Below are 22,520 nucleotides of genomic sequence, written 5' to 3'. Positions count from 1 at the left end.
AGGGCAGGAGGAGAAGGGCATGACAGAAGATGAGATGGTTATATGACATCATCGACTCAATGGACACGAGTTTGAGCAAAGTCCTGGAGATAGCAAAGGACAAGGAAGCCAGGCCTGCTGCAGTCCATGGAGTTGCAAAGAGTCAGATATGACTTAGCAACTGAACAACAACAACAAGGGCATGCTGATCTGTCCTCTAGGTGTGGTCACTTAAGGGGGATGAATGATAGAGGGAATAGCCCTTCCACCGATGGGCTTCAGTGGCTTGTATTATCTGAGGAAAGCCAGGTTTCTCGTAAGATTTAAGCATAGAATGACTATTCTGAGAAAAGTTTGAAGATATAGGCAGAATTATCCGCTGTAGTCCATGGGGTCACAAAGAATCGGACACAACTGAGTGACTCAACAACACCAAATTTGGAACTGAAGACCTACTCTCGCAGAGGTCAGGGGTGAGGCAATGGAAAGGCCAAGAATAGTATGAGTAAGAGTGTGTGTGTGTGTGTGTGTGTGTGTGTGTAAGAGGGGGAGGGAGGAAGGGGAGAGAGTGCAAGGGAGAAGTTAGAGTAGAAAGAAAGAGAGAGAGAAGGAAAGAATTTAAACTGGGTATAAGTAGACATGAGTGTACAAGAAAATATACAAGGTTGTTGATGTTTACATACATCAGAGTGATAGAGGAAGGATACAAGGAGGAAGTAGGCTGAGTTTTATAATTAGTAGAGAATAAACCAATCCTAAGTTTTGACACAGTGACCTCGGATGCAGCAAAGGTCCAATACATTCAGGATACCTATTATTGGTTGATAAACACCTGGTCCTTCCAGTAGAAACAGCCACTGTACAAGTTACTGGAATGAATGTTTTACAGTATTTGGAGAAAAGGATTCACATTCAAATCTTTGGACCAATCTGTAGGAACCAAACAGGTCAGAAATAGTCAATTCAATGAAACTGGTTCTCCTATTAATTCTTAGCTGATCCTACTCTTTGTCATTACATAATATAACAATGCAGGGTGTAACAATGCTCCCACCCTACACTGTTATATTATGTAATGACAGAGAGTAGGATCAGCTAAGAATTAATAGGAGAACCAGTTTCATGGCCACCTGATGCAAAGAGCTGACTCATTTGAAAAGACCCTGATGCTGGGAAAGATTGAGGGCAGGAGGAGAAGGGGACGACAGAGGATGAGATGGCTGGATGGCATCACCGACTCAATGGACATGGGTTTGGGTGAACTCTGGGAGTTGGTGATGGACAGGGAGGCCTGGTGTGCTGCAGTTCATGGGGTTTCAAAGAGTCGGACACGACTGAGCGACTGAACTGAACTGAGGGTGGGAGCAGTGCAATGAAACCATACACCCTAGGACTAGAAAGAACCTTAGTAATTAAATATTTTAACTTCCACATTTTATAAATGAGTAACCTGTAGCTTAGGCAGGTTAAGGGACTCAAAGTAATTCAGCTTATTCTCTTGTATTATGCTCTTTGGCTTAACCTCCTCTCTATATATTAAAAACTGAAGATAGATTCTTCCCATATTCCCATTCCCAATGGCTTGGATGACACTGGTAATCCTTCAAATCAGATAATGGCAACACCTGACAGTGTAAAAAAAAAAAAATATCCCAGAAATCTATAAAAGAAATTTAGAGCTTTGAACATTTTTGTTTCTCTGTTTCTTAAAGGGATTAAAATATCCAGGCATGCCAGACTTTGCACCAGATGAGCCGGGACGAATCTTCTTGATGGATTTAAATGAGCAAAACCCTAGGATCCAGGAATTAAACATCAGTGATGGTTTTGACAAAGCATCCTTTAATCCACATGGAATGAGTACTTTCATTGACAAAGGTAAAACCTGAATGCTTAAGAATAAGGGGGAAACGAGGGAAATACAAACCACTCATCCTCAAACTACCCAGTGTGTATGTCAAAGGAGGGAAGATGATATTTTACCATAAAGGCATATATTTGTGAGATAATAAATGTATATCAAAACATTTTTTTAATTGCATGAAAGAGGGGAAGACTAGATTGTGATCAAACCCTTTCTCCTATTCCCTTTTCATCTCACCATCAAAACCAGTCTGAATGTTGTTCTCAGAAATCTAACGTATAAACTAAAGGCCCTTTGAAAATAATCACGTGACATCAGGCTGCTGCTGCTGCTAAGTCGCTTCAGGCGTGTCCCGACTCTGTGTGACCCCACAGATGGCAGCCCACCAGGCTCCCCCATCTCTGGGATTCTCCAGGCAAGAACACTGGAGTGGGTTGCCATTTCCTTCTCCAATGCGTGAAAGTGAAAAGTGAAGATGTGACATTATTTAACAACATAAAAGAAAACAATGGATGAATTAGACATGATCAAAATTAAAATCTTCAAAAGATACAACCAGTGTACCACAGGTAACTCTGCTCAAGGTAGTGTGGCAGCCTGGATGGGACAGTTTGGTGGATAATGGATACATATATGTGTGTGGCTGAGTCCATTTTCTGTTCACTTGAAATTATCACAACATTGTTAATTGGCTATGCTCTAAGAAAAAGTAAAAAGTTTATTAAAAAATAATAAAATACCAAAGTGGTTTACCAGGTGATACACTTCTATTAAGATGAACTAAATAAAGAAAAAAACCACCATGGAAGTGAAAAACAACCTAATGAGTAAGAGGAAAAGATTTGCAAATCAGATATTTAATGAGGCTTATATCCAGAATATATGAATAATTTTACATCTCAACCAAAAAGACAAACAACCTGATTAGGTAAAAGACAAAGATCTTAGTAGATTGTTCCAAAGAGATATACAAGTGGTCAATAAACATATGAAAAGATACTCAGTATCCTTAGTCATTGCTGCTGCTGCTGCTGCTGCTAGGTCGCTTCAATCGTGTCCAACTCTGTGTGACCATAGATGGCAGCCCAGGGCATAGTTATGACTACACTGTATTATATGTGCTTTAAAATATTAATTTTCTTTATAGTGTATAAGTCCAGATTAACAACTTTTAAATATTTGTGGGGCTACAGATCATGTAAAATATAAAAAGAATGAAACCTCTCTAGTAGTAATGACATGAAAAGGAGGAGAAATGGAAGTGCTGCAAATCAAAATTTTTGAATGAATGGTGTTTTAATTCTTCCAATTACATACTGGAGTTACAACGCATTGTTAACTATAAAGTTGCTAGGGTAATTTCAGTGAACAAAAAAAAAATTAATAATTATTTCAGTCCACTTATCCAATCGAACTGTTTCATTCCTTTCATCTGAACCAATAGAGACTTGCTAATTTTTAAATAAATGGTACCTTTTAAATATCTCAAAGATATTTTTGTTGTTGTTTAGTCACTCAATCATGTCCAACTCTTTGTGACCCTATGGACTGCCGCACACCAGGCTTTCCTGTTCTTTACCATCTCCCAGAGCTTGCTCAAACTCATGTCTATTGAGTCAGTGATGCCATCCAACCACCTCATCCTCTGTCATCCCCTTCTCCTCTTGCCTTCAATCTTTCCATGCTTCAGGGTCTTTTTACTAAGTTTAATATTCCCCTGAAATCTATAATAATATATGATGTGTATTTGCTTAGCAAGCTCTTATTTAGAAGATAATTGTACCTAACAGTCTTTATTGTTCTTCAGTTCATAAACTACTTTCATATATAATTTATTCCTCAAAATAAAACACTGGGCCCAACTTTGACTCTTCTCCTCTCCCTGCCCCATTAAATCGACTATTTACAAGGTTCTGTCCAATCCGCCCCGCACAGAACTCTCCAAGCCTCGCACCTCTCCCTATCCTCCCTGCACCATCCCAGTCCAGGGCCCCAGCATGTCTTTCCTGGATTCTGCAGTGGCCCCTGATGGTAACTGCCCTCTTGTATCACTTCAAATCATTTTATAAGCAAGTAGTTATTTTCTGTGGAAATGTGGTCATGTTACTCCCTTCTAAAAATTCATCATACGATTCCCATCACTCTCAGAAGTGAAAGTTGTTTTTTCTTTTTTAAGATAGGACCATTTACTGATTAATCCTCAGGCATATAATCAGGTTTTCAGAAGCTGAATGTATTAACATCTTATTTTATTTGTTAGTGACCTCCCTTAATTATGTATTTAATTCACAAGGCCAAAACATTATACATAAATTGGCATGCATGAGAAGATAGAGAACAAAAGTCTTCTCACCAGGCATCTCTTAAATAAAAAAAAGGTCCTAAGAAGCGGGTAAAGCTGGGGCAGCACATATATTTTTCATGCTGTGACCAGCAAGAGTGTCTTGTTGAAGGGCCATGTGGGGACTAAATCCTACCCGTGTTCTGTCAACTCCCTGGAACAGAGTTGGGTCAGACCAAAAGAAAGGTTCATCTGTGAGGAAGCACTTTTCCTTAATTCAGATAAAGCTGCCCATATGTTTCAGGGGCCCTAAGGATAAGCCCCACATCTCAGAGGTCCAGCTTCCAGCTTGCTCCACTGCATAACTGGAAACCCCAAGAAGGGAACTGAGGAGATGAATGTAGATCCAGTCCTGAGTGGAAGCATGGGCCCAGGTTTTCTCAAACTCTGGAGCTCATCTGATTTAGAGCTCCTGGTAAGTTAGAAAAGACTACTCTGACAAGCCAGAGTACCCTAATCTGGTTCACATCACAGCAGTTCACATTCCAGTATGAGAACAGACAGCTGAACATTCCTGAGGCTGGCTATAACCTAGAACTGGCTAATCTATTTTCTCCTACACTCATATTTACATTTCACATCCATTGGGTTCACAAATAAATACCGTTTCTGCAGCCTCAGGTAGGGTGACTTGTGTTAGGAGTTCATTCTCTAACTGGGAGGTGTTTATTTTAATATGTTTATGCTGGCCTGACACCTCCTGAATGTGTGTTGCAATGTAGGCTCTTCTCACAGAAAAGAATTCTCAGAAAAGCTTCACTTGCCTCTACCCACTTCTGTTTGCTAAAGGGCCACTTTGGGAAACCACATCTATGTTTATGCACCGTGGTAGCTCTGCATCTTCCTGTTAGAGAGGGTGTGCAGGTGAGGCTGAAGGGAGCACTGCAGAAATATCTGGGCTTGGCTTTGCCACTAGGTGTTGGTAAAATTGCTCATAAGTCATTAACTTTCTGAGTGTCAGTTTCTTCAATAAAACGGGGATTCTGGCATTTGTTTGACTTACATTAGATGGGTAGTGGGGATCAGATACAAGATGTGTATAAGAAAAATCTCTGGACATAATCAAGTTCTATACTGTGTCTAAAATAGTTGAAATAGAAGCCAACTTCTTGGAAATTATGTCTTTTTTCCAATTTAGACCAAACTGTGTATCTTTATGTTGTGAATCATCCCCACATGGACTCCACCGTGGAGATATTTAAATTTGAGGAACAACAACATTCTTTGGTATACCTGAAAACTATAAAACACGAACTTCTCAAAAGGTATGGAATTATTTTGCATTTTTATTTATTTTGCGCCTCTGCTGTGTACTTTGTTTTCTTAGTTCAGCAGGCTGTCTTATTATTTTTATTATTTATTTATTTTTGGAGGCTAATTACTTTACAATATTGTATTGGTTTTGTCACACATTGACATGAATCCACCACAGGTGTACATGTGTTCCCCATCCTGAATGCCCCCCCCCATCTCCCTCCCCATCCCTTCCCTCTGGGTCATCCCAGTGCACCAGCCCCGAGCACCCTATATCATGCATCAAACCTGGACTGGCGATCCGTTTCACACATGATATTATACATGTTTCAATGCCATTCTCCCAAATCATCCCATCCTCTCCCTCTCCCACAGAGTCCAAAAGACTGTTCTATACATCTATGTCTCTTTTGCTGTCTCACATACAGGATTATCATTACCATCTGTCTAAATTCCATATATATGCGTTAGTATACTGTATTGGTGTTTTTCTTTCTGGCTTACTTCACTCTGTATAATAGGCTCCAGTTTCATCCACCTCATTAGAACTGATTCAAATGTATTCTTTTTAAATGGCTGAGTACGTCAAGGCTGTATATTGTCACCCTGCTTATTTAACTTATATGCAGAGTACATCATGAGAAACGCTGGACTGGAAGAAACACAAGCTGGAATCAAGATTGCCAGGAGAAATATCAATAACCTCAGATATGCAGATGAAACCACCCTTATGACAGAAAGTGAAGAGGAGCTAAAAAGCCTCTTGATGAAAGTGAAAGAGGAGAGTGAAAAAGTTGGCTTAAAGCTCAACATTCAGAAAATGAAGATCATGGCATCCGGTCCCATCACTTCATGGCAAATAGATGGGGAAACAGTGGAAACAGTGTCAGACTTTATTTTTTGGGGCTCCAAAATCACCACAGATGGTGACTGCAGCCATGAAATTAAAAGACACTTACTCCTTGGAAGAAAAGTTATGACCAACCTAGATAGCATATTCAAAAGCAGGGACATTACTTTACCGACTAAGGTCCGTCTAGTCAAGGCTATGGTTTTTCCTGCGGTCATGTATGGATGTGAGAGTTGGACTCTGAAGAAGGCTGAGAGCTGAAGAATTGATGCTTTTGAACTGTGGTGTTGGAGAAGACTCTTGAGAGTCCCTTGGACTGCAAGGAGATCCAACCAGTCCATTCTGAAGGAGATCAGCCCTGGGATTTCTTTGGAGGGAATGATGCTGAAGCTGAAACTCCAGTACTTTGGCCACCTCATGTGAAGAGGTGACTCATTGGAAAAGATTCTGATGCTGGGAGGGATTGGGGGCAGTAGGAGAAGGGGACGACAGAGGATGGGATGGCTGGATGGCATCACTGACTCGATGGACATGAGTCTGGGTGAACTCCGGGAGTTGGTGATGGACAGGGAGGCCTGGCGTGCTGCGATTCATGGGGTCGCAAAGAGTCGGACACGACTGAGTGACTGAACTGAACTGAACTGAATATTCCATTGTGTATATGTACCACAGCTTTCTTATCCATTCGTCTGCTGATGGACATCTAGGTTGCTTCCATGTCCTGGCTATTATAAACAGTGCTGCGATGAACATTGGGGTACATGTGTCTCTTTCAATTCTGGTTTCCTTGGTGTGTATGCCCAGCAGTGGATTGTGGGGTCATTAGGCAGTTCTATTTTCAGTTTTTTAAGGAATCTCCACACTGTACTCCATAGTGGCTGTACTAGTTTACATTCCCACCAACAGTGTAAGAGGGTTCCTTTTCTCCACACCCTCTTCAGCATTTATTGCTTGTAAACTTTTGGAGAGCAGCCATTCTGACTGGCATGAAATGGTACCTCATTGTGGTTTTGATTTGCATTTCTCTAATAATGAGTGATGTTGAGCATCTTTTCATGTGTTTGTTAACCATCTGTATATCTTCTTTGGAGAAATGTCTGTTTAGTTCTTTGGACCATTTTTTGATTCAGTTCAGTTCAGTTGAGTCGCTCAATCGTGTCTGACTCTTTGTGACCCCATGAATCACAGCATGCCAGGCCTCCCTGTTCATCACCATCTCCTGGAGTTCATTCAGACTCACGTCCATCAAGTCAGTGATGCCATCCAGCCACCTCATCCTCGGTCGTCCCTTTCTCCTCCTGCCTCCAATCCCTCCCAGCATCAGAGTCTTTTCCAATGAGTCACCTCTTCGCATGAGGTGGCCAAAGTACTGGACTTTCAGCTTTAGCATCATTCCTTCCAAAGAAATCCCAGGGCTGATCTCCTTCAGAATGGACTGGTTGGATCTCCTTGCAGTCCCAGGGACTCTTAAGAGTCTTCTCCAACACCACAGTTCAAAAGCATCAATTCTTCAGCACTCAGCCTTCTTCAGAGTCCAACTCTCACATCCATACATGACCACAGGAAAAACCATAGCCTTGATTAGACAGACCTTAGTCGGCAAAGTAATGTCTCTGCTTTTGAATATACTATCTAGGTTGGTCATAACTTTTCTTCCAAGGAATAAGTGTCTTTTAATTTCATTGCTGCAATCACCACCTGTGGTGATTTTGGAGCCCCAAAAAATAAAGTCTGACACTGTTTCCACTGTTTCCCCATCTATTTGCCATGAAGTGATGGGACCGGATTCCATGATCTTCGTTTTCTGAATGTTGAGCTTTAAGCCAACTATTTTGCTCTCCTCTTTCACTTTAATCAAGAGGCTTTTTAGCTCCTCTTTACTTTCTGCCATAAGGGTGGTGTCATCTGCATATCTGAGGTTATTGATATTTCTCCTGGCAATCTTGATTCCAGCTTGTGTTTCTTCCAGTCCAGTGTTTCTCATGTACTCTGCATATAAGTTAAATAAGCAGGGTGACAATATACAGCCTTGATGTACCCCTTTTCCTATTTGGAACCAGTCTGTTGTTGATTGGGTCATTTATTTTTCTGGAATTGAGCTGCAGGAGATGCTTGTATATTTTTGAGATTAATTCTTTGTCAGTTGCTTGGTTTGCTATTATTTTCTCCCATTCTGAAGGCTGTCTTTTCACCTTGCTTATAGTTTTATTTGTTGTTCAGAAGCTTTTAATTTTAATTAGGTCCCATTTGTTTATTTTTGCTTTTATTTCCAATATTCTGGGAGGTAGGTCATAGAGGATCCTGCTGTGATTTATGTCAGAGAGTGTTTTGCCTATGTCTTCCTCTAGGAGTTTTATAGTTTCTGGCCTTACATTTACATCTTTAATCCATTTTGAGTTTATTTTTGCATATGGCATTAGAAAGTGTTCTAATTTCATTTTTTACAAGTCATTGACCAGTTTTCCCAGCACCACTTCTTAAAAAGATTGCCTCCTTTGTTGAAGATAAGGTGTCCATAGGTTTGTGGATTTAGCTCTGGGCTTTCTATTTTGTTCCATTGATCCATATTTCTGTCTTTGTGCCAGTACCATACTGTCTTGATAACTGTGGCTTTGTAGTAGAGCCTGATGTCAGGCAGGTTGTTTCCTCCAGTTCCATTCTTCTTTCTCAAGATTGCTTTGGCTTTTTGAGGTTTTTTTTGTATTTCCATACAAATAGTGAAATTATTTTTTCTAGCTCTGTGAAAAATACCATTGGTAGCTTGATAGGAATTACATTGAACATATAGATTGCTTTGGGTAGTATACTCATTTTCACTACATTGATTCTTCTGATCCATGAACATGGTATATTTCTCCATCTATTAGTGTCCTCTTTGATTTCTTTCACCAGTGTTTTATAGTTTTCTATATATAGGTCTTTTGTTTCTTTAGTAGATATATTCCTAAGTATTTTATTCTTTTCATTGCAATGGTGAATGGAATTGTTTCCTTAATTTCTCTTTCTGTTTTCTCATTGTTAGTGTATAGGAATGCAAGGGATTTCTGAGTGTTGATTTTATATCCTGCAACTTTACTATATTCATTAATTAGCTCTAGTAATTTTCTGGTGGAGTCTTTAGGGTTTTCTATGTAGAGGATCATGTCATCTACAAACAGTGAGAGTTTTACTTCTTCTTTTCCAATCTGGATTCCTTTTATTTCTTTTTCTGCTCTGATTGCTGTGGCCAAAACTTCCAGAACTATGTTGAATAGTAGCGGTGAGAGTGGGTACCCTTGTCTTGTTCCTGACTTTAGGGGAAATGCTTTCAATTTTTCACCACTGAGGATAATGTTTGCTGTGGGTTTGTCATATATAGCTTTTATTATGTTGAGGTATGTTCCTTCTATTCCTGGTTTCTGCAGGGTTTTTATCATAAATGGATGTTGAATTTTGTCAAAGGCCTTCTCTGCATCTATTGACATAATCATATGGCTTTTATTTTTCAATTTGTTAATGTGGTGTATTACGTTGATTGATTTGCAGATATTGAAGAATCCTTGCATCCCTGGGATAAAGTCCAATTGGTCATGATGTATAATCTTTTTAATATGTTGTTGGATTCTGTTTGCTAGAATTTTGTTAAGGAATTTTGCATCTATGTTCATCAGTGATATTGGCCTGTAGTTTTCTTTCTTTGTGGCATCTTTGTCAGGTTTGGTATTAGGGTGATAGTGGCCTGATAGAATGAGTTTGGAAGTTTACCTTCTGCAATTTTCTGGAAGAGTTTGAGTAGGATAAGTGTCAGCTCTTCTCTAAATTCAGCAGGCTGTCTTAAACTTTTGAAGTTTTTTTTTCCTAAAGCTTTCTAAAGGTTCCCATGGTGACACTGCCCAGCACCTCACTAGAAATTGCTGTATTTAGTATTGAATATCTCTAACTTTTAGAAAGCATTTTAATCCTATAAAGGTGCTCAGTTAGATTCCCAAGCTCTAATTCCATCCTTGGTAACACAACAGTGCAGTACTTGCTACTGGGCTCTTTAAACACCCATACCCTCTAGTTGTCCTAGTAGGTTGTAATCTGAAAGCCACACCCACTGGGAGTTATAACCAGCCTCCAGAAGGACCATTCCTTTGTTCAATCAAAGCTTTAAAGTAGAATTTGAAGGAAGGAAAAAAAGGCCTGTAGGCACATATACAAATTCACATTTATCAAGTGTTGACTGTGTGCCAGGCATTGTGCCAAAATACCTGATCCACCTCTTCTCACAACTGCCTTTAGTGACAGGCAGGAGTAAACAGACTTAGAGCAGTTTGGGGCCAAGTTACTTCCCCAAGTTACATAACTTGTAAGTGGCTGAATTAGGTGTAAACCTTGACCCATCTGAATTCAAAGCTGGGCTCTTACTCACTGTGGTGAACATCTTAGAGAAAAATTCTAAGTTTTTTTATGGGCTAGGTTGCCCGTTCCGAGCCTATAATGAACTATGAAGAGTCTCTGATAAAACAGACTCAGCATCAAAAGACTGGTTCTAAAACAGTAGAGGTCCATCTTCGCATCAGGCAGAAGAGTAGGGAAAGCAAAGGAATGAAGTTCATCTTCTCTCCTTTGCTCTCTTTCTCAATGACATATTTTAATTTCTCCATACCGAATTAGGGGGCAGCAAAAGCAGAGGGGAGGATGTAAGAGAACTTAACGTTGTTGACTTTTCCCATGATGCGTCGTGCTGGGTTCTGAGGCATGGTGGGGCTAGGACTGCCACAAGGTAACTGAGAAACTGTGGACCAACAACTTAACCTGTGCTTCAGTGCTCTTAAGCAAAATGGGGATTCTCTCATAGGCCTGATTACCTACCTGGTGATTGTGAGGATCAAATGCAACATCACCTCATGGGAATAGCTCCTCAGCATAGCCGGAGGGAAAACTCGAGACACCATTCATTTATTAGGGAGGACCAGCCCAGGATACAAAAGTCAGAGACCAACCTGAGGCAGGGGAAGGGGAGTGTCATAGGTTGAACTATGTCCCTTCAAAAAGATAAGTTGAAATTTTAAACCCCCTCCCATACATCAAAACATGACCTTATTTGGAAATAGGATATTGTAATTAGTTAAGATGAGGCTATATTAGAGCCTGCCTTTAATCTAATATGATTGATGCCCTTATAAGAAGACAGACAGCAAATAAGACAACAAATTTGTGTTGTCTTAAGCCTCCAAGCTTGTGGTAACTTTTTTACAGCAGCACTATTCAGAAGAGACTATGTCAAAGCCTTTGACTGTGTGGATCACAATAAACTGTGGAAAAATCTGAAAGAGATGGGAATGCCAGACCACCTGACCTGCCTCCTAAGAAATCTGTGTGCAAGTCAGGAAGCAACAGTTAGAACTGGACATGGAACAACAGATTGGTTCCAAATGGGGAAAGGAGTATGTCGAGGCTGTATGTTGTCACCCTGCTTATTTAACTTATATGCAGAGTACATCACAAAAAATGCTGGGCTGGAGGAAGCACAAGCTGGAATCAAGATTGCCAGGAGAAATATCAATAACCTCAGATATGCAGATGACACCATCCTTATGGCAGAAAGCAAAGAACAACTAAAGAGCCTCTTGATGAAAGTGAAAGAGGAGAGTGAAAAAGTTGGCTTAAAGCTCAACATTCAGAAAACGAAGATCATGGCATCTGGTCCCATCACTTCATGGCAAATAGATAGGGAAACAATGACAGACATTATTTTTGGGGGCTCCAAAATCACTGCAGATGGTGACTGCAGCCATGAAATTAAAAGACGCTTACTCCTTGGAAGAAAAGCTATGACCAACCTAGACAGCATATTAAAAAGCAGAGACATTACTTTGCCAACAAAGGTCCATCTAGTCAAAGCTATGGTTTTTCCAGTTATCATTTATGGATGTGAGAGTTGTACTATAAAGAAAGCTGAGCACTGAAGAATTGATGCTTTTGAACTGTGGTGTTGGAAATACTCTTAGAGTCCCTTGGACTGCAAGGAGATCCAACCAGTCAGTCCTGAATACTCACTGGAAGGACTGCTGCTGAGGCTGAAACTCCAATACTTTAGCCACCTGATGTGAAGAACTGACTCATTGGAAAAGACCCTGATGCTGGGAAAGACTGAAGACGGGAGGAGAAGGGGATGACAGAGGATGAGATGGTTGGATGGCATCACCAACTCAATGGACATGAGTTTGAGTCATCTCCGGGGGTTGGTGATGGACAGGGAGGCCTGGCATGCTATAGTCCATGGGGTTGCAAAGAGTCAGACACGACTGAGCGATTAAACTGAAAACTGATACAGAAGAGAGTCTATAGTAAATATATTTGTCAAGCCAGCCACTGCTAAGTGTAACTGACTACTTGAAATCATGGGATTGCCCTCCAATAAGCAACATAGGCATCGTTTCAAGACAGTCTAGTCAAGATAAGAAAGGAAGAGGAATTTATCCACCAGCCCCATCTTTCAGTAGTCAAAGGTTTGCTTCAAGGGTTGTTATTTCCTGCACATAGCTCCTTACGCAGGTGCAAGGCAAATCTGGTGATATCCTGTGCTTTGATATCAATCTGGAAGCCTGGATGTAGGAGTAAGAGGCCCATAACAGACAGGGACAAGGCACTAGAAGGGTGCGCTGTGGAATTCTGTCAGGTCCCATGCAGAGCAGGGTGAAGCAGTGCCAGCTGGAACAGAGCAGGTGGGCTTTGAGGACTTTGAGAGGTGCCCTGATAAACACAATGACAAGGCATTTCAAGAGGTGGAAGAAAGTGCTACAGGACATATTATGAGGAAGTTTAACTTAATCTATGGTGTTGGGCACTATCTCTTGGAAGAAGGACTGTGTAAACTGAGACCTAAAACTTGGGGAAATCATTACGCAGCAAAACCTCAAAGTAGCTCCTGATTCATCCAAAAGTTTTTTTTCCTAAATTAAGTCTAAACTTGTATGGGTGTAACTGAATCACTTTATTATACACCTACAACTAACATCATTGTTAATTGACTATACTCCAATATAAAATAAAAAATTAAAAAATCATGTATACCACGAGAAAGGGTGGCACATTAAACTTATGACAATATTGTGTATTTTACAAAGTTGCTGCATAAAGGAGCTTCACACACACACACAAACTTCAATTTTTTTCCTTGCATTTTTTTTTCAAGTCATCTCTTTTTTTTCTTTTCCAAAATGGAATTGACTTTGTTTTTATTGACTTTTGTTGTAAGAGTAAGACTTACTTCATTTAAATTTTTTAATGGTATTGAAGAACATAAATAAGAGAGAATAACACTCATAATCCCACCTATGCAGAGAAAATATAAAGGTCAGACTGATCTGGGTCTTGGTACAATAATAGAAAAGAAAAACCCTAACTCTTTCACAGTTCAAACCGTGAAGTTGTTTTGTCTTCTCACTCATGCTATGTCCACTGTAGATTCAGGAAGTCAGTTGCATGGTGTCTGCATGTAGAACCCTAAGAGAGAACCACAGTTTATCAGAAAAGTTGCTGGTTACTGTGGGAGAGTGAGGGAAGCATTCTGGCTCTCAAAGCCTCCCATCTTGGAAGCTAATATATGATTTCATTTTCATTGGCCAGAGCAAGTCACATGGCTGTGCCTAACTCCAAGGGCACGGAGCAGCCTAGTTCAAGAAAGAAGAGAACCAGAAGTACTGGTGAGCTGCACGATGACCACCACAGATAACTACTATTAACATTCACAAGTCACTAGATTTAGATTTGGGGTTTATCTGTAAACTTATCTGTTTTTGCTGACTCCTATGGAAGGGAAGAGTGAGACAACAAGTAGCTAAAAGAAAACCCATCAGGGCAATGAAAAGTCATGTCCTCTTCATGGAATTCTTTAATCCAGACTAGTTCTTGTACAGCTCTTCAAGCCAATGAATTTATTGGTCTTTGAGATTTCATGATTTGTTGGTTTTCCCTCTCTCTCTCTTTTTCATTTTAGTGTGAATGATATTGTGGTTCTCGGACCAGAGCAGTTCTATGCCACCAGAGACCACTATTTTACCAACTTCTTCTTGATGCTATTAGAGTTTTTCATGGATCTTCACTGGACTCAGGTACTTTTCTACAGCCCAGGAGAGGTTAAAGTGGTGGCCAGAGGATTTAGTTCTGCCAATGGAATTACACTCTCGCTAGACAAGAAGTAAGCTCTTTTATGAATTTTCAACTGTTTACCCTCATGTTCTTGTGGACTCTATCTCTGAAGAAGTGGTTACTTCTTGAGGCTTACGTACTCAATACATGTGTGCAGGGATCCAGTGTGGCGAGGCTCACACTCGGTGTGTGATCTTAAGCCAACCATTGCCCTTGTGCACATAAGGCTCCCCCAACAAAATGAAGGATTTGGACTCATGGATATGAGGTCCTTGTTTCAAATTCTTTTTTGTTTTTTTAAAGAGGAAAAAGGATATATGTTTTCTTGTTTAACAAAATGAATTAAATAAATGAAGCTTCAGCTCAAACTCTATATAAAATTACAGAGGTCTGGGGCCATGGGGTGCCTGGTCCCGAGGTGGGTATCCAGCATGGCCACAAGGCCAGGTGGGTCTTGGGCTTCAGGAGAGAACAAGTCTCTGTGGCCCAGCCTTTTCATCATTGTTAATATTATTATCTTAATTTCTTAAATTTCAAGGGCCCCGTCTTTCTGGCCATGGGAGGCTAGATGAGACAGGAGGCTGGCTGGGATGGGAGGCTCCCCCAGCCTGCCCCAGCCTGTCAGGGCAGTACCTAGGACTGCTCTGCCCTACCCACTGGCCCAGGGTACTGGTGGACTCCTGGACATCCAGGACAGGTGGTAGAAAAATAGCCTGGGTAGGGACATAGGCGGGCAGGCATAGTTTGTTCCAAATTCTTGTGTGACTAAAAAGGAGAATAAATGCACAATACCTCTATTCTTTATGAGGCCAGAAGGACTTTAACTAGGTTAACTTATACTAAGTTCAGTTACCCAAAAGTTATTAGACAGGGAACCCCAACTTAGACTGGGCACTGTGATTGTATAAGTGGCAGACTTCCTTTCATACTACAGCAGACTTTTCTATGAGAGATGCTATTCTATGCAGTATAAAATTTTATGAGAAACATTCTTTTAAAGTGTTTTAAAATGGAAGGTTATTTAAAAAGAAGAGTACCATGAATATTAAATGTAATGGTAAGACAGTAAGTAGAGATGATCCCTGTGGAAACAATTGTAAGTATTCTCCCTCTTTTTAAAAATGACTGTGATTGGGTTTCATGATCATCTGCTACATCTTTTCAAGCACTAGTTTCAAGCACTAGAAGTATATAATCTATTGGCCTTATAAGAGATCCACTTATCTCCATTCAATTTAAAGAATAAAGTGTGACTCTTCTAACTAATGAGACTGAACCTGTGTGTCATTTGGAAACACCAGTTCCATTGCCTTTCGTCAAATTTCATATTCAAAGCTTATTAAAGTACTTCAAAAGTATTAAACATACTACTCCATTATCTTTCACTGTGGTTTAGCAAGGTATTGCACGGACATGTTGAGCTATTGTGAATTTGTATACCTCTTTCCCAAAATAAGAGTCAGTGTCATCTTTCATTATTACTTGCTTAAATGTAAATGTTGTTTACTTCAAAGGTATATCTATGTAGCTGATGTATTGGATAAGAACATTCATGTTATGAAAATACATGACAACTGGGATTTAACTCAACTCAAGGTAAGAGTACCCTGGTTTCCCATACAACATGTTCCTTTAGCTCCCAAGCTTGACCTGGGGATGTACTTCTTGAATGAAGGAAATGAGACTATTTTTGAAGAATGATGGTGACATTATGTTTGCACTTAGAAAATTCAGTAGCAAAAATACCAATTTGGAGAGCCAGAAGGAGCTGGTAGGAGGAAGGTGGAAGGGATGAAAGTCAGAACAATGTTTCACTGCTTCCTCTTTGTTGGAAGGTAATCCAGTTGGACACCTTAGTGGATAACTTAACTGTTGATCCTGACACGGGAGATATTTTGGCAGGATGCCATCCTAATGCTATCAAGCTGCTGACGTATAACACCGAGGATCCTCCAGGGTCAGAAGTAAGTTCTTAGACTTACCTGAACTGCAGGGGAAAGCTGCAGGAACAAATAATGTGTGGAGGTGACTTGGGAGAATTTAGCAGGTCATATGTGATGTTCCAGAACTGAACAAATTCTGCATATGGAAAGAGTAAGATTTGGGACAGGCTGGGGAGATACAGCCTATTAACCTTTTCAAGTCACCTGGTGCCCGTTAACCATCAGTGCTAAACAACATAGCCCATCCATGCAAAGGCTATACTTGTTTTTGGGAATCATGGGTACCAGTTCGTGGCCCAGGGAATTGGGGAACCCTGGTTTAAATGACTGTAATCTCAAAAAAAAATTTAGATTTTGCCAGCAGTTCTATTACATATGATAGTGCTGAAGAATGTCTCATTTTAAAGATGTTATTTTAAATCTCTTCTAAAATAATATCATACACCATTGGATTTTATATGGCATTAAAAACAACAGCATAAAGTATTGCAATTTCTACAGCATTATGCTTAAGAATTTAAAAAATCTCTAGTGAATTTAAATACAGCTATAAATTCTTGGCACACATACTATGAGAGATTTATTCCCAAAAAATTACTGAGCACTTATAATGCACTAGGCTTTGTTCTCATACTTAGAATATATATCAGAAAATAAAGCATACCAAGATCCCTACTGTTAGGGAGGGAGACATTCAATGAACAATAAGCATCAGAAATAAGTAAATTATATATTAATAGTAAGTTTGAAGTTGAAAAGTTCTATGGAAGAAAAAGCATAACAGTAAAAGGGATCAGGACTGCTGTGAATAGAAGGACAGCAGGTCTTAGTAAATACAGAGACCAAGACAGACCTCACTGAGAAGGTAAGATTCTAACAAAGATTTAATGGTTGAATCTAGATTTGGGGTTTTGGGAAATTGAGCCTCAAACGCCACCCTGGTAATTGGTCCAGTGGGTAAAGAGAACATACTGCTTCCAAAATTGCTATTCTTTAGTTTTTTTTTTTTTTTTTTTTTAATTTGTTTCTTGAGACTTCCTGGCAATCCACGGGTTAAGATTCTGTGCTCCCAATGCAGGGGCTCACGCTTGATCCCTGGTTGGAGAACTAAGATCCCACATGCTGTGCAGTACAGTAAAAATAAATAAATAAAATTTAAAAAAATTTTTTTCTTTTATTAACAGATTAGTCACAACTTTTTTTTTTTGGTGGGGGGGCACACCGCATAGCTTTTGGGATCTTAGTTCTCAGACCAGGGACTGAACCCATGCCCTTGGTGGTGAAATTGTGGAGTCCTAACCACTGGACCTCCAGGGAATACCCTAGTCACAACTTCTTGACAAAAAAACAGTAACAACAACAACAACAAAAACCAAAACATCAAAAAATATAAAAAGTACAGTCTGAGACTGGAGCCTGAAGAATGTCACCCTGAGCTAGCAAGCTACCCTAGCCTCAGATGTGTGCCTCACAAAGTGATACATATAACTTTTCTACAAATGCCCAACAATAATGTCTGCTTTAAAAGAACAAAAGAAAATATGATCCATAGAATGATTTGAAAATTGCTTAGACTCTTTTTCATGTCTCCATTTTCAAGTTTAATTATTTGTTTATTTTAGGTAAGACTTCTTTCTTCACAATCTCTGATACCCTTTATTTTTGGTTGAGACTAATGTTTACAACATGAGTTCCGTCTTGAGTATTTCCATGTAACAAACCTGAGATAAAGTTGTAGGATCTTCCTTAAGATAGGAACTTAAAAAAAAACTCTACTAAACTCTGTTTTAATAAGAGATGTCGACATAGACTCATGAACTCCTACTTGGTTTTCTTTAATTCATATCATGTCCTGATTGAGTGAACTTCATCCAAGCTATTTGGAAACCTGAGTGCTTATATATTTACTGATTAGCAAACTAAAGAGTGTTAATCCTGCAGATCAAAAATAGGACTAGGCAGTCATGTCAGACTGAATTTCAGAGTGTACATTCTTTACGCTTGCTTCCCTGAGTGGCGGCTGCAGCTGTGAAAACTACCAGCCACTGGTTCTGGGTTGGTTTGCCTAGCTAACTCGCTATCCCTTCATTCTTTTGCTCCACGTTTACCTCCCCATGCTGTATGCCCAGTAAAAGGCAAGACCCTTTCTACAGAAGGAAGACTGTACACTCAATTAGATAAGAGCATTCATGGTTCTTACCTGCCTCTATAGAGATGCCCGAACTATCAAAATTGTGAAAACCATCTGTTAAGGAATTTGGCTGATGTGAGATTACTAGCTCACTTGATTAGAAACATTAATACTTTCATTAGAATAAAAAAAAAAAAGACTGAAGATGCACAGATTTTAACTTACTGACTTCTGAGAATTGTACAAGTTCTGGGGTGTTTGGGAAAGAAAATGTCTCTGACAGCTGTTTGTTCTTATACTACTAATGAATATTCTTTCTTGACAGGCACTTCGCATCCGGAACGCTTTGTCTGAGAAGCCCATGATAAGCACCATATATGCCAACAGTGGCTCAGTGCTTCAGGGCAGCTCTGTGGCTTCTGTGTACAGGAGGAAGCTTCTCATAGGCACTGTATTTCACAAAGCCCTATACTGTGAGCTCTAGACTCCAGATATTCCCAAAGTCTACACGTTTGGTAAAAGTAAACCTCTAATCATATGATAAGTGGAACTCTAAGTAAATGACAAACACACTTTAAGTAAATGACAGCTGGACAAAAGTGTGTCCAGCTTTTCTTATGCAGACATAAAGCAGAGAGATTACATAATATTCCCCTAATAGCAAGTCAAGTTAGTGACAGTCCAACAAGAAACAAAACCTCTCAATTCTTTAACCAACTATTCCCAATATCCTTTCTACAATAAGACATGTGAGCTGTGATGAGTGAGGTATCCAGCTTACTTGATAGCTGTGTGACAAAATTACCTCATACAGCTGTGCTGTTCTGAGCCTCCTGCAGTCCAGACCAGGAGAAGAGCTAATGTTCACGTATTTACAATCCCTCTTCTCTTCCTTCAATTGCACAAGGCACAAACTGCCAGTCACGTGCCCAACATATGGATAAAAGCAAGAGTTGGCATTGTGAGACTGCCCAAGCCCTCCCTGAACTGGCATTCTCCCAGTGCAGACACACAGGAAGTCAGATTCTGGGAAATCTGACAAAAGACAGATGGCACTGTCTACTTTAAGCCACAGCAGAGCTAATATGATCTTTGTAACAGGTCATTATTCATGGTGGTATCTTGTCTCTGAAGTGAAGTGTTGTTATCAGCTTGACTCTGAGCTAGGAGACAGGGCCTCAGAACTGTTAATCCTCAGCTGCTTTAATCTTGTTATTTTGGTTGATTCAGTAAACCCTTATTAAGCAACATTCCACAGACTTGACCCTAAAAAATCTGAAATAAATAACACAGTATAGTACTGAAGTCCTGTCTTAAGGACTCAACCTTAGTTTGACGAGGATGAATAGAAGTGTCCTTTTCTTGGTCAAAAGTCAAGACAACCTTTAGCAAATCATTAACGTGGCTTAGTATACCCAAGCACCCCACCCCCTCCCCCTTCACTTTTCTGTGAATTTTACTGAGAAGTGGTTGGTTGATATATTTTTCTCTTCTGAGGATGGGGTGTTGGGGTGACTTCTTTATGTCCTAAATCATTTTGCTCAGTTTGATGTAAGTTTTATTGAAAAGTTTTGTAGCCAGGTAAAATTCTTTTTAGCCCATGTAACCCTTTCTAATTTAGACAATAAAACTGTGGTTTCCAGACTTCCCTGGTGGCTCAGATGGTAAAGAATCCACCACAGTGCAGGAGACCGGGGTTCCATCCCTGAGTCAGGAAGATCCCCTGGAAAAGGGAATGGTTATCCACTCCAGTATTCTTGCCTGGAGAATTCCACGGACAGAGGAGCCTGGCAGGCTACAGTCCACGGGGTCGCAAAGAATCAGACATGACTGGGCGACTAAGCACACAACACAAACTGTAGTTTCCATTGCTCTAGAGGATGAATGGTTCAGCAAAATGTTACAATCAGTTCTCAGATTTTACTTTTCAAAAGGCTAACCATTAGGGAGACACAGAGAAAAATAACTAAGAGCATGTATATAGCCAGTTTTGGAAAATACAGTCTTTTTTTTTCTTCTTGTCTTTAACCTGTACAACTGCAAATTAGATAAAGTTTATCTGACTAAGGGAGACTTGGAGAGCCAGAAATAAGAAGAATATGTGTATTTAGATGCTGGTGGGTTTGTAAGAATCTACCCTCTTCTTTTCAGGGCAATTTAGGAAAGGCAATTTGCAGAAGGCAATGGCACCCCACTCCAGTACTCTTGCCTGGAAAATCCCCTGGACGGAGGAGCCTGGTGGGCTGTAGCCCATGCGGTCACTGAGAGTCGGACATGACTGAGCGACTTCACTTTCACTTTTCACTTTCATGCATTGGAGAAGGAAATGGCAACCCACTCCAGTGTTCTTGCCTGGAGAATCCCAGGGACGGGGGAGCCTGGTGGGCTGCTGTCTGTGGGGTCACACAGAGTTGGACACGACTGAAGTGACTTAGCAGTAGGAAAGGCTGCATGATAAAATCCCCAGAGAGATGGGTGGCAATCTCATTGCTAGGGACCAATATGTCCTTTCACAATGAAGGCCTAGGAGAGATAAAGCCCTGGTGTTTCCCTTCATGTCAGTTCAGTTCAGTCGCTCATTCATGTCCGACTCTTTGGGACCCCATGAATCGCAGCATGCCAGGCCTCCCTGTCCATCACCAACTCCCAGAGTTCACTCAAACTCACATCCATCGAGTTGGTGATGCCATCCAGCCATCTCATCCTCTGTCGTCCCTTTTCCCTCCTGCTCCCAATCCCTCCCAGCATCAGAGTCTTTTCCAATAAGTCAACTCTTCGCATCAGGTGGCCAAAGTACTGGAGTTTCAGCTTTAGCATCATTCCTTCCAAAGAACACCCAGGGCTGATCTCCTTCAGAATGGACTGGTTGGATCTCCTTGCAGTCCAAGGGACTCTCAAGAGTCTTCTCCAACACCACAGTTCAAAAGCATCAATTCTTTGGCGCTCAGCTTTCTTCACAGTCCAACTCTCACATCCATACACGACCACTGGAAAAACCATAGCCTTGACTAAACAGACTTTTGTTGGCAAAGTAATATCTCTGCTTTTGAATATGCTATCTAGGTTGGTCATAACTTTCCTTCCAAGGAGTAAGCGTCTTAATTTCATGGCTGCAATCACCATCTACAGTGATTTTGGAGCCCCCCCAAAATAAAGTCTGACACTGTTTCCACTGTTTCCCCATCTATTTCCTATGAAGTGATGGGACCAGATGCCATGATCTTTGTTTTCTGAATGTTGAGCTTTAAGCCAACTTTGTTACTCTCCTCTTTCACTTTAATCAAGAGGCTTTTTAGTTCCTCTTCATTTTCTGACATAAGGGTGGTGTCATCTGCATACCTGAGGTTATTGATATTTCTCCTGGCAATCTTGATTCCAGCTTGTGCTTCATCCAGCCCAGCATTTCTCATGATGTACTCTGCATATAAGTTAGATAAGCAGGGTGACAATATACAGCCTTGACGTACTCCTTTTCCTATTTGGAACCAGTCTGTTGTTCCATGTTTAGTTCTGACTGTTGCTTCCTGACCTGCATATAGGTTTCTCAAGAGGCAGGTCTGGTGGTCTGGTATTCCCATCGCCTTCAGAATTTTCCACAGTTTATTGTGATCCACAGTCAAAGGCTTTGGCATAGTCAATAAAGCAGAAATAGATGTTTTTCTGGAACTCTCTTGCTTTTTCCATGATCCAGCAGATGTTGGCAATTTGATCTCTGGTTCCTCTTCCTTTTCTAAAACCAGCTTGAACATCTGGAAGTTCACGGTTCACATATTGCTGAAGCTTGGCTTGGAGAATTTTGAGCATTACTTCACTAGCATGTGAAATGAGTGCAATTGTGCGGTAGTTTGAGCATTCTTTGGCAATGACTTTCTTTGGGATTGGAATGAAAACTGACTTTTTCCAGTCCTGTGGCCACTGCTGAGTATATCCCTTCATGTAGGTACCTCCAAATCATTATGAGATTACCTTGAGCCTCTTCCTTTACTTGGTTTGGGAAGGACACGGACTGCCTGCCACAATAGATGCTGCATTTCAATGAT

General features: G+C 40.4%; 1 protein-coding gene across 1 annotated transcript in view; it reads left to right on the top strand.

The window, feature by feature from the left end:
- Positions 1 to 20,124, top strand: part of PON3 (paraoxonase 3) — a 34,820-nt gene extending 14,696 nt beyond the window's left edge. Inside the window, exons 4-9 of the mRNA XM_040260475.1 lie at positions 1,692 to 1,857; positions 5,323 to 5,449; positions 14,255 to 14,455; positions 15,921 to 16,002; positions 16,242 to 16,370; positions 18,806 to 20,124. Of these exons, the coding sequence (XP_040116409.1) occupies positions 1,692 to 1,857; positions 5,323 to 5,449; positions 14,255 to 14,455; positions 15,921 to 16,002; positions 16,242 to 16,370; positions 18,806 to 18,964 (864 nt within the window). The 3' untranslated portion in view covers positions 18,965 to 20,124. The remainder of the gene's footprint in view (positions 1 to 1,691; positions 1,858 to 5,322; positions 5,450 to 14,254; positions 14,456 to 15,920; positions 16,003 to 16,241; positions 16,371 to 18,805) is intronic.
- Positions 20,125 to 22,520: the final 2,396 nt, after the last annotated feature.

This window comes from Oryx dammah, unplaced genomic scaffold, assembly GCF_014754425.2.
Source record: "Oryx dammah isolate SB20612 unplaced genomic scaffold, SCBI_Odam_1.1 HiC_scaffold_18, whole genome shotgun sequence".
In the NCBI taxonomy this organism is placed as follows: domain Eukaryota; kingdom Metazoa; phylum Chordata; class Mammalia; order Artiodactyla; family Bovidae; genus Oryx; species Oryx dammah.
Note: the sequence above shows the minus strand (reverse complement) of the source record. Positions and strands in the feature narration are given on the sequence as shown.